This window comes from Thermobia domestica, chromosome 6, assembly GCF_964235325.1.
Source record: "Thermobia domestica chromosome 6, izTheDome1.hap1.1, whole genome shotgun sequence".
Taxonomy (NCBI): Eukaryota; Metazoa; Arthropoda; class Insecta; order Zygentoma; family Lepismatidae; genus Thermobia; species Thermobia domestica.
This window is the reverse complement of record NC_137459.1, coordinates 52,689,965-52,703,308: the sequence shown is the minus strand read 5'-3', so window position 1 is coordinate 52,703,308 and position 13,344 is coordinate 52,689,965. Positions and strand designations below refer to the sequence as shown.

Sequence of the window (13,344 nt, the reverse complement as noted above, 5' to 3'; positions counted from 1 at the left end):
CATTCAATTGACAAGAGCATTTTCCCGTCTTTTATTCAAAGCGTCTTTTTACTTTTTTCTTTCTTCAATTTCTGCTGATGATAGTAGGAAAACAGATAGGTTTTGAAACGAAGAGCTTAAAGCTGCTACAAAATCAGCAGCACATTCTACAATTACTTTCTTTTGTTTCCCAAAGTTCCATACTGGCCTTTTTGTACGTACTCCAATCCCATGCACTTCTCCTTTGAAACGAACAAAAAGGTGACACTAATGATAATATTTACATGACACTCATTTTAAGTTAAAACATCATACTGACAGTAATAAATAATTCTCTATTTAAGTAAATAATGTTCATGCTTAGAAAACTATTTTAGTACACATGGAATCATTTTCTATCATGAATAACCAACGTACACAAACTTTCCCACCTGTGGTATGGCCACTGTCACGGGCACGACACGTTTCGAAATTGAAATAAATCGAAATATATTATTAGCATTAGTCCAAAATTTGGTATATGTGAAGTACACATGCAAATTGTTACTTCTACTAAGTACGAACAACATTCTCAAATTTAGTAATTCAGTACAATAACTTTTGGTAGTTTTCTGTCACGGGCAGGCCATTCAAGTTGACATTTATATCTCTAATGATATTATAAACACTTTTTATTCTGTAAACACTTTTTCAACTGCTACTTGTAGCAAAAAGAAGCATCTTGAATAGCTCGAAGTTATTTCAGCCAAACATGCACAATATATCGTAAAATGTTGCCGATAACAATATAAAATTTCCTTGCAGCTGACATGTTACAAATTCACAACTTAGACTTAAAATTTTACGTGAATTCTAAGTATAAATAAGTTTCTCTTTGTGAAAAAGTAAATTTCGTTCTATTTACTTCATATATATGTAAACATGCATTGGTTTTGACAGTTTTCGAAAATTTGGGTTCAGACTCACTTTCGCATGGAATGGCCCTTTTGTACTTTTATTAAATAGAACTATTTCATGATATTGGAAAATGTCATTCGGTCAGACAGAAAATATCTTCACGTGTATGACACAAAAGGGTGGATTTTCCTACGAGATATGTCACAACATTTTTCCGAAGATAAATCCTAAGATATTTCCTAGGATTTATCTCGTAGTGTAGAGCAGAACCAACAAACCTGAGACTAACTTTGGTTACACGACTTGACACTTGGTACTCATACATCAGCTCTTGTTAATCTCGTTTTACAATTATTTAAGAACTAGCAGCGTTCACCCCGCTTCGCTGCGGTCACCCCGGAACGCAATAAACTTTGTTACTTAGATAATTTTTACTTTTTCGCTTTCAAATTGCAGTAAATGTTAAAATTATAGCGCCTGTCATTTATGTTAACCCGCCGAGTGACACGGTCATGCGGGTTGCATATAAATACGTTTATTTTTACCTATGATGAACTAATAACAAAGGATTTGTACGTATGGACACTTGAATGGTCAATTATCTCAAGACACTGGTAATTAAAAATTAAAGTGATATGATAAAAACCATCTAGGGTCCAAATCCTAATAACCCCCCAAAAATGAAAGAAATTGGTTCAGCCGTATTAGCGTGATGAGTTCACAAAGGATTTGTGCGTTCTCTTTTATATATATAGATTAGTAGATTCTGCTAAAATCCAATGTTGCTTTAATTCCGGTTAAGCTGTAGATCCGAGTCGCATATAGCCTCGCAGCTAAAAGGAACGCTAAACTTTAATCCATCCATCCAAATACATGAAAATCAAGAAATCAAAATATTTGGTTGACTCACGTAGGAGTTCCATGTGTAATTTTGTGGTAACGTCTGATTAATACTAAAGGACTAATAGAATACACTACAGAACGTAAAAAGCAGAAGTGAGAACTTGTTCAGGATAGAGAAAATTGGTCTCAAAAATTATATTAGAGAGAAGCATACAGAAGGAAAATATAAAAAGAAAAGAGTGCTAGTTCTCAAGTATTTATAAGAGATTATTATTATTATTATTATTATTATTATTATTATTGTTGTTGTTGTTGTTGTTGTTGTTGTTGTTGTTGTTGTTGTTGTTGTTGTTGTTGTTGTTGTTGTTGTTGTTGTTGTTGTTGTTGTTGTTGTTGTTGTTGTTGTTGTTGTTGTTGTTGTTGTTGTTGTTGTTGTTGTTGTTGTTGTTGTTGTTGTTGTTGTTGTTGTTGTTGTTGTTGTTGTTGTTGTTGTTGTTGTTGTTGTTGTTGTTGTTGTTGTTAATAATAATAATAATAATAATAATAATAATAATAATAATAATAATAATATTTTGTCAGTACAATTGTCTCACCATTTAAGCATTCGGCGAAAGGACTTAATGCTTTCATTTCATTAGCAAATAAATGGCACTTGTATATTTATATTCTGGCAGGCCTCTACTCCTCAATTCAGAAGCGGAAGATAAAGGGCGTCGAGTTTTCACAAATATTGTGCTACCCTAAAAAATAAACATTCAACAAAACACTTGTGATACTTAGAAAATTGGATTTCCTCCCCTATCTTATGCTGCTAGCTTCCGGCCTGATTTATATACACTTTTTACTAGGAATTCGAAATAAATTTATCACTATTGAACTGGGATATAAGTACACTTTATTAAAATTTCAAATATCTTACATCATGTTAACATAGTATAAAGCTTGAAAAGTCTGAATTCACAATCCTGGGCACACATGTTGTTAAGTAATTAAACTTTAACTACTCAACTCTGGGAGTAGTTGCAGGATTACTGTATTATAAAAGCATCCCTAAATTAATATATTAAAAAATTAAATCTTTGTCGTGAAAAATTTGTAAGTACAATAAAATTCAATGTAACATGTAGTTTAAAGCCATACTTTGAAAGATGTGTCTTGACGGAACAGATTCACTTGAAGACCTGTCACAACGAGTCAGCTAAAATATCATGTATAAAGCTACATAAATAAAATACATATAAAATTACAAATGAGTATCTGTCTAAATGCTTAAAATGTTCCGCATCTCGATTTATTCAACAAGTCGTTTCAATCATCCGGGACGAAGTGCCAGTAGACTCTCCAAGTGACGGTGCAGCATGTAGGCTGGAAGAAATAGGTTGTGTTGTCTCTCCTGTTCCTGATTTGCACAGCAATTTATTTATGGCAGCCCAAACTTGAGGCTGGCATCCAACGACGAAAAATATGAGGACACCCTGTAGAGCATTAAGAACATCGGAAAGATACCAGATATATTGGGGTCCACCAACAATCCACGAAATCACATCCAAGCCCCACGTGATGCCCATAACAACGAATAACTTGAGACAGATCTTCACCAGTGAAGTGCTGGAAGTAAAGATACATCTTAATAAGCAAACCACTATTTAATAGAGCGGAAACAAGTATAAAAGTGTGTTCTTATTCATTTAAATTTAAATAATATGAGAGTATAACTGGATGCGTGAATATTTAAAAATCCATAAAACTTTCAATTTTGCAATAGCTTAAAGACAGGAAATATATGCCAACGAGCACAAAGTTATATTTTACTACCAGATGTCGCTAATGTATGTACAATAAAGTCAGCACGCTCCACCAAAAAAAAAAAAGTGATTTTTTTCTGTGGATTAGAAAATTCCAATTACTAGTTCACATTCAACATTCAGTGATTTAAACAGTACCGCAGTAACTCGTAGTTCTCCTTTAAAGAGCTTTATCACTCGCTTAGGTATTTTACTTACTGGAAAAAAAAATCTTTCCTCGAAATTTACATGGATATAAGCATTGAATTACTGAAAAGTCGACATGAGATACGTCAAATGCAGTGTTGCAAATAGTAATTCAACAACACTACCGAAATATATCTGTTTATTTTAATATATTGTTTGTTATGCTTACAACACAAAGTAGGCTGAAATCTCTTTTATGAATAAAAGTTCATCAGGTATGCAGAATAAGTTCAGTGTGCAAAGCTATAGGCACGTAGCCAGGATTTCGTAAAGGAGGGTCCATAACCTGAAATACTGTGGCTATCACACCAGGGGCTCGATCGTTCTGAATCATTTTACTGACAACAAATATTGGTTCGTTTAGCCAGGATTTCGTAATGGTGGGGGAACATAAAATACTGTGGTTATCACACTAGGGGCTCGATCATTCTAAACTATTTTACTGACAACATATATTGGTTTGTTAGGACAACAAAATGGGGATATGCTAGTATTTTAATAACAAACTATGAAGAAATCTCGAGTAAAAAACAAAGTATTGAAAAAGATTTTACAATATCTACCTTCCTTCCTCTGTTCATTCAAATACAATAATCTTCCTTTCATTATGACCTCAACTATTATAAAAAGTAGTAAATATCCACTACTATAAAAAGTACATATCCAATAATGTCTTGTAAAATATTTTACAATATCTGCGTTCCTTTCTCTGTTGAATCAAATGTTAATGAAACTTTCTTTCCACATAACTTTTTGCTTTTATTATTCCGTCAACTGCTGTCTGTTCCAAATGACAAGTTAAAGGAGCAGTAGAAAACTGTTTCTGAAATAACATGTTTGATACTGTAGAGAAAGATGAGAAAAAATTATAACGAAAACATGTCCACACTATTACGGAACGGCACTATGTTTCCGAAAGCTTGAAATTTCCCTGACTAGTAGCAGAAATTCTAAGAATTCCGTAACTTTTCTAGAAATTTCAAATTCCCTGACTTTTCAAGGATATCTCGCCTATTCTCCACCATGTATTGCAAGTAATTCGGCTAATGCATTCCTTGTAAGACTGGAGTGGTTAGAAATGTTCGAAATTGAAAATTTCTTTAACACGTGCGACTAAAACTTATGTTGCCACGCTCATATTATTGGTGATTGTGGGCATTTCTTAAGTTATACCTGAGAGTCTATCTGATAGAACAGGTTTATCGATCGTCATTTATAGTCCATGAGATTAGTATGGAGCTAGATGGAATTCGAAATACTCGGTTACAATAATAAGTCCGTTACAATAATATCCATTCTTAACCTGACATTCCACTGTTTCCTCCACACAAAGCTCCTCAAAGAAAAAGTAACCGAACGCTTGCTGTAGCTTTATATTTCTAACGCTGATTCTTCTTTTTCTCGTTTCTTTTTCTTTCATCCTTCCTCAATTTTTTTTGTTCATTTCTGGTTCCATTTTCTGATTCATCCCCCCCCCCCATTGACTACTATGTATTTTTGTTTTAACGTCCCTGTAAATAGGAACCACACGTACTCCCACTAAGATCTAATCAATCGTAGTTCGGATTATATGATAATATAATTGATAACACTTTGTATTTCGCCTCGAGAGCTCCGATTTTGTCCTAGAATGTCTCGTGTCACGGGTTTGTCATTTCTGTCCCGACTTTCATCCGCGGAATATGATCTTTATATGAAATATTTACTTTTTATAATAAATAGTGTAGTATATCTTTTCGTAACTATCTAATTAATCTTCAATTCTTCTTTTCATATGAAACTACCTGGCCTACTTATCGATTCGGCCCTTTCTTTCAGGCAATACTCACTCGATATATATATACTACACATAAAAATTATATTAATACGTATATAATATTATCTAATATCTCTACATATACGTACTTCTCAGTTTACTATCTAGGGGTATTCTTAACTGAAGTTTCTTGTTCCCGAATTCAGGGACTTTTTTATTTTAAAGACAAAACACCTTATTTTGAGGATCCTTTTATTTACAAGATAGATAAACGTATTAGAAGTTTTTCATAATCGCACACGCAGAGTTATTCCCCCAGAGTCTTCACTGCAAACTCTGAAGTGTTTCTATCTGTATAGGCCCTCACTCCGAGCCAGTACATACCTAATGTAAATTCTTTAATCATCTAAAATTCCTTAAATGTAGTAGGTCCTGTGGCATAAGCTTTTTGTTGTCCTCACTGATGCAACAGCTCATCTTAGCCTTAAATTTAAAAGCAATTCTCTTATTTGTTGATAAGCTTGTCCTAGCTACACAGAATCCTCGTATACAAGAAAAACTGTGTTAGGGATGCCTAGCTAAAACTCTTTATGAGGATATAGGTGAGGAGAAGGTAAGAAACAGTCTCTCATTATGAGACAAGAAAATGGACCTTAAAGTAGGCCGTGTCCTATCCATCGGTCCCTCACTAATGAGACCAGAAAACTTGACCCTTTTACAAGGGTCAATCCCTATCACAGGTTAAGTCAGGAAAACTGTACAACATGTAAAAACTGAGAAATAAATTCTCAACCATAAAATAGATCGAACCCAAAAGCGTTTGAGTCCGGGAATATCCTTCATAAGACCTAACCAAAGGTTTAACAAACCTTCACCTTAATAAAATCTCACCTAAATAGTTAAACATAATTCCTAGCAGGGGAACAAACTTAAGAAAATCGAAAATTCCTATATCTTAAGAAAAAGTTAACATTTTAAATTATTAAACTAGGTATCCTATCTCCCTACTTGGCCGTACGCAAGACCATCTAACCAGCAAGCCTTTCACTGCATAGCCCTGACAAAAAGAAAAAAAGTCCTCGAAGTTGACTTAAAAACAAAAGTGGTTGATCCACGTTAACCCAGGACCGAAGACCTTATGAAGCCATGTGATCGAAATGGTTTCTGAAAGAACAACCCTGACCAAGAGAACAGGGATCGCTTATATACGAATCGGGAGACACGTTGCAGAATCTGATTACGAAAAGTTCCCTAGTCAAAAGAAAGAAAAGATCGTTAACTTTGAAAAAAGGAAGGACGCTAACTACCTCCCCTCCTATATTTTTCCGTTTCTCTGCAACACATGTGGACTAAAACTATAGCTTCTAATGGACCAGTGTTTCTATCTATCTTTAAAACTAAAAGATTCATTTTTATCTATATGAGCTGAAATGCTTAAAAAAAATATATACAGTTTGCATACAATATTCAGATTAATATACATATATACATGAAATAAATGATTAGTTTCATATTTACACTTAATATATATTAAACACCCAGGCCTGGGAATAAACCTAATATTTATACGTTTGTATATGTATATTTATCATATAAAAGTACAAATTAAAAAAAAAAATCATTATTAATATAAATCAAGTAAGTGGCATAAAAATGTCCACTTACAATAGAAATACACTCTTTTATAAATCCAAAGGAAAACGGCTTATATCACTTAAAGAGTTTAATCAGAAATTAAGTACTAAAAATCAAGCAAAGTTTGTAACAATGCTTCTTAGAGAAAAAGAGAATGTAGAATTCATGTGGCAATCCCTCGTCCACTCGGTAAGAGAAAAAAAGTTGGAGTGTATTAGAGTAGCCTAAAATATCTAAAAAAATACTTTCAATTTCAATGTTCGCCGTTTTAAACTTTTCAGTGCCGTTACTCTTGAAAAAAAAAATGTATATTTATGAAATGTAATAAAATGTGCAAATACTTTTTAGCATATTCATAAATAGGGATGAATTTCGTAATATTTGAGATTTAAATATATACGATCTTATCAAAGGGAAATACTGAGGATGAAAGAGAGTTTGATTTCCTTTCGAGATATTGTGAAGCACTGAGCCTGTTTAATATTGGACAGGGCAGGGGAAAATTGCTCCTTTGAGTCTGAGAAATCCATACTATTTAATAGATTGTGCACTAATAGTATATTAATAAGATAAAAAGCACTAAACAATTACATCAGTGGAGAATCTTACTCCATTTTGGCAAAGTCTAAAATGATTCCACTGATGACAAAGAGAATATGTTCCGGATATTCAATTTAACTAATTTGCATAATTCTTTCTCCCTTGAAAAATACTCGTCTTTAGAACGCTGACTTCATGAATTTTACCAACAGCGAAAAAATATATATATATATATATATATATATATATATATATATATATATAAAAGATAATACTATTAGGCGTGGGTAACACTATTTTGATTGCTTGTTGTGTTTAAATTATTCAACATAAGGTACCAAGTTTGGTACATGCGAACTTTCTGATATACATAAAACGAATGAATTCAATATTGCGATCGCAACGGAAGGAAGGAGGAATTTTTCCGGGTGCATATGTACAAAAATATGGGTATATTGGAGCTTTTCAATACACGATCAATAAATATCATATTCATTCAGACGAATTCCAGAAATTTATCCTAGAGAAGGGAAAATTAATAAAGGGAGACACAAGGGAAAGAAACTTCTGAGCCGTTGGGCATAAAAGCACGAAATTTCGTATGTAAGAACATTTTGACGATTTTCATTCATTTACATATATTTTGAGAGCATTATCCTAAAGATGCGAGGAGAGGGCTTTTCGGACAGTAAGGACAAACTAAACATCGGATTATGTTATTATTTACCCAAAGTAATAATAATAACAGAAATCTCAACAATAATAATGTAACTAATTGATGGAGGAAATTTTTGTTGAGTTTGCCTTTATGAAGCAAATTTAAGATGTATTTTTTTCCATAACAAACCTTTATTGAGTGCGCCCTTACTACCCGGGGCGCCTCATATTATTACATATTTCGTCAGAATCTTTATACAGTTTGCTAAGTGGGGGCTTTTTAATGCACAAAACAAATATCTTATTCACTTGCCACAATACCGTAAATTCCACCCCAAAAGGGGTGGGAGTAGGATTTCTTATGCCCAACCCAGAAATGATTTTTTTAAACGATTGAAATTTAAACACATATATCTTTTTTTATTTTGTGTATGATGAACTGCTATTTTGACTTCAAAATACATGTGAACTTCGATACTCTTCATGAGTTCTGTATATAGAATGGACAAGTTTATTATTATCTCTATTGATTTATAGCAGTATGATTCTTACATGAAAACTTCTTGATTCTCATGGTGGCAAAGTCCACAAGGTAGGCAAAAAGGATCGCTCCATAGGCAGATTACAACACTTCAGTTTTCACGTATTGTCTTTCTTTTCTTGTTGCAGGGAACCCGTGAAGGATTTCCCGATCCCTCGATTTATATCCAATTTATTTTGCAGGCCAAATTATACTTGAATGTCAAATTATACAGTGTAAATATTAGATACAAAAGACACTTGCGTAAGCGAATTGTCTTGGAGTGTAGTGCTTTTCCGGCAGAATTGGTAACCTGGATACTATTTATTTTTTTTCATGCAGCAAAAATTGTATAAGTTTCGTTAACTATAAAGAAAGCCTGCACGCCCCCTTTTCCATTTGCGTATATGATTGCAGTCAGTAGTGTACGCAGAACCTCATCGTGGTGGGAGGGGCTTCAAGCTCAAGTTCATGTCGTTTCAGGATTTTTGTATACATATCATAATTTGGAAAATGGTATTTGTTCATAATATCTTTTCAGGGGTGTTTAAAAGACGGAAACCCATTTTTACGTATGCTACTCATGCACATATATTAGCGTAGTAGTCACCTTATGTGACACTCGTAAGGAAAAGATACTCTTAAGAATACTGGAAAGATAAATGTCCAGCAACAAATTACCATATCGGTTGAAGCTCCTGCTAATTATAGTGATATCTTTTTAGTTTATTACCTTCATCATATTTCGGTTTTTTTTTTTATTTTTTTTTTATTTTTTTTTTTTTTTAAATCCTAAGTTTGTCTACGGCTCCGAGTGGCATTGGCGTGTATTTCTGTCTGCCTCAAAATAGTCCATTCACGTTTTATTTATGTTCGAGTTCTATGCTAGACTGTTGTGAGAAACGAGGAGACAGGAAAGCAAATACCAGTGGAGGCGGCACAATCTGCAAATTCTATTATTATTATTATTATTATTATTATTATTGATAGTATTTGATTCTTACTAGAGTGTCTAAAACATAGAAATATTTTTCTTTCTCCATATATATATATATATATATATATATATATATATATATATATATATATATATATATATATATATAATGATTATACTGACGCTTCATACTATTTTCTATATTTACTTTACTTTTATTTTCACGTTTCTCTGTGATGAAGCATTTTAGCGAAAACGTTTGTAGTGTACTTTCTTTAGTGTGTGAGATAATATTTTAGTATTTTCTGGAAACTAATTCATTTTCTATTTCCGCTGTTTATATATACATGAATTACTTACTACAATACAGTTAAAACATAGCCATCCTGTTGGAGCCCAAGGCTACATGATGATTTTAGAAGACGAAGTACAGAGTTTAGTAGACGAAGATAAAATTAACAAAAGTGTGCGTCGATAAGTGTGCAAGAAAGTGAATTATTGATAAATGAAGAGAAATTATATGAGCGTGCTATAGAAAAAAAAAAACTGAATAAAATATATAAATAAACTGAATAAAAATATATAAGTAAACGAAGCAACTGACAATAAATATTAATAATTAAAAATAACTGAGGAAATGATTTTCAGGATGCTTAAGCAGAAGGTGTGGTCAAATATAGTGTTTTTATGGTTCGTCTGAGATAGTGACTTTCAACGTAACTGTAGGATCGATGATAATTGTTGCCAATTGAAAGAGTAGTTTCGCTTTCATGAATGGTTTGCCTCTGGGTTCATTTAAGGCTAAACATTAGGTTGAAAGAATTACAAGTACCGGAATGATAAAAAGTGTGTTTTCTAGAGGACTATCAGAATATCGAACTGTAATCGGATACAGGACTGGTTTACATAAGTTTGAATTGAATTGATTTTGAGTTTAACGTCCCGTTCAGCAGCGAGGCTATATGAGACGTGGACCTCCTGAATAACATGGAATCCGAACCACATAAGCTTCCGCCGGGATTGCATAGGTTAGTGGCATTTTTTTGGTAGATGAGCAGGTTCTTAGAACGGACCAGTTCTCGTTCTAAAGATGTGGAGGTTGAGGATATGTCTCTTGTAGATGATTTTAAGATCTCTCAGTAAAAGGTGATGGGAAAGGTAGTTGTATACCTCATACTAATCAGCCCCCTGACATATGATTAAGCTCAACATTAGTGTGGCTGGTAAATGTTTTTCCCGATTAGGATATTGTGAGGAATTTTAAGCATCTTTTCTGCACGTTAATTTGACGCGAATAAAAAAGTATAAAAAAGGTTATAATGGCAAAGTCCCTACTGAATTACGCGTATATGGAATCAGCACTGCCTAACGGTGACGATCTGTTTCATGGAAGTTCAAAATCGCTTACAACTGGCTTTGTCGCTCTGAAAGTTCATTGGACTAGTATATATATATGAACAATCCAATGAAATGACCTTCCAATTTTTCGATGTTGGTGTTCATGTTTTTAAAATTCTGAATTCTAACAACCTTTAAAAGATACAAACAATTACCTGACAATTCCTTAGATATTGGAAGAAGCAGCATGGAAAATCTCTCAGTAAAGGTTGCGAAATAGTCCTTAGTAGATTTTTTCCTTGCACACTTTATTTAATTTTGCGAAAGGAGCGTCGGAGCGAGAACGCTATTGGGAGTCATAATGTTCTCAATTATTTTCTTTATATTAAATGCAATTGAGTTTTAAATCTGCCTTGAGCTCTCTTGATTTATTTCTGAGTACACCATTGCTTTGATATGAATATTTTGTTTCTCGTAATTTCAGATTAATATTATTGTGCAGTTTACTTTCATGTATATATTCTCATCCACCCCATCCCACAAAAAAAAAAAAAAAAAAAAAAAAAAAAAAAAAAAAAAAAAAAAAAAATGAATAATTGAGACTTCATTAAAGATTAGATATACTTTATTCCCGTTTTTATTTATCTCCATATGAAATCATTTGTTATTTTGAATCATTGACATTCCTACTATGTTGAAGTATCAATAATTAAATTAGGGAGAGAGAGATTTTTTCCGTATTTGAAAATGGCTGCACAAATAATGTCATGTACTTAACAATTAAACCACAAAGTAAATTAATATAGTATTTCTATATTAACTTTTCATCTTAAAATTTTAATTCCTCTAAAAAGATAAAAATTTAATAGTCGAGAGACCACATTATTAAACCATACAAACAAGTAAGGAAAAGGTGAAAAGCAATGGGATTTGACGCAAATTAAACAAGAAATATCGGTCATACTTCAGCACGTGTCTCCGTAAAAGTAACCCTTTTTCAATCATTCTGATCTCCAATACCCGTTCCCATGTCTCATACTGCAAACTTGAATAAAAATTAATCCTTTTGCCCCCTACCCCTATTTCAATGACGCACTTTGCATCATGATCTTCCCTTGTTGACATTTAGCATCGTTCATCTGTTGCATCTATTTCTTTCATTCTCTAGTTTTCCTTCCCATATTCCTCGTATCAAACACAATTTCTTTGAGCAGTGTCCCCTTTGAACTATCTTTTGCATTGTCATTTTTTCCCCTACTATTCTTAAGGAGTTTCTGCATTGATTTTCCGTTCTACCCACTGAATTTTATAAATAATTCTTCACAATCCCATTTTGTTAAGCTCCAACCGATTGTCATCGCTTTGTCGTAATGTTCAAGTTTTATCTTAAACATTAGAAGACTCCGTTCGAAACATTCGATAATTTTCAATCACCGCAGAGCCCTAAATATGAGATTAAGTTGGATACAACCTTTTTGGTTAAAGCAGAGAACCAGGCTGTTATGATCAGTATAAGAATACAAGTATTCTTTGGAGCTTCTAGTGAAATATCAGAGGGGAATATCGCATTTCAAAGTCAGAAACAAAATGTGAAGGACTGCGAATAAATTCTACAGTATTATTAGCCTTCAATAAATAAATAAATAAATAAAAATGTCCACGATGAAATCTAAACCACGCGGTAGATCTCAGATCTCATTATGATCATCATCATTACAGGTATTCTGCTCTTGACAGATCACTTGCTGCAACTGGAAAGCTTCCATGCTCCACGGTCTTCCACTAACCTCTTAGTCTTCACGTATGATCTTTCTGTTTTTATACCATCCATTAATTGTAGCTTCCCTCTCCCTCTATTTCCTGCCACCATACCCTCTAGCACGTCTCTCACGATACAATTTCTTCTTAGGCAATGTTCCAACCACTTTCTCTTCCTCCTCTTATAATATCTAAAATTGTTTTCTCCCCTACCATTTCTAACACCCTCTCATTCGTTTTCCTCTCGACCAATTAATTCTTTCCATTCCTCTCCACACCCACACTTTGAAAGCTTCTAGCTCAACAAAATGATATAGGTGTGTGTAAAAAAGAAGCTTATGTGTAGTTTTCGAGAATTTTTTTTTTCTTTTCGACCCTGAAGATTGATACGTCTCCTATTAAAATAAGGCTGATAATGAAGTATTTTATTATGAAGCCCTTCGATATGAAAGTAGCAAGGCGATATAAAACCCCAAATGAGATACGTACAGCC

At 33.2% G+C, this 13,344-nt stretch overlaps 1 protein-coding gene across 2 annotated transcripts in view; it reads right to left on the bottom strand.

Moving 5' to 3' along the window:
• Window positions 1–2,591: 2,591 nt before the first annotated feature.
• The window catches only part of LOC145687991 (putative G-protein coupled receptor Mth-like 1), a 199,732-nt gene continuing 188,979 nt past the window's right edge, over window positions 2,592–13,344 (bottom strand). For both annotated transcript variants that reach the window (XM_081761644.1, XM_081761643.1), the window contains one exon: window positions 2,592–3,327. In XM_081761644.1, the coding sequence (XP_081617770.1) occupies window positions 3,015–3,327 (313 nt within the window). In that variant the 3' untranslated portion in view covers window positions 2,592–3,014. The remainder of the gene's footprint in view (window positions 3,328–13,344) is intronic.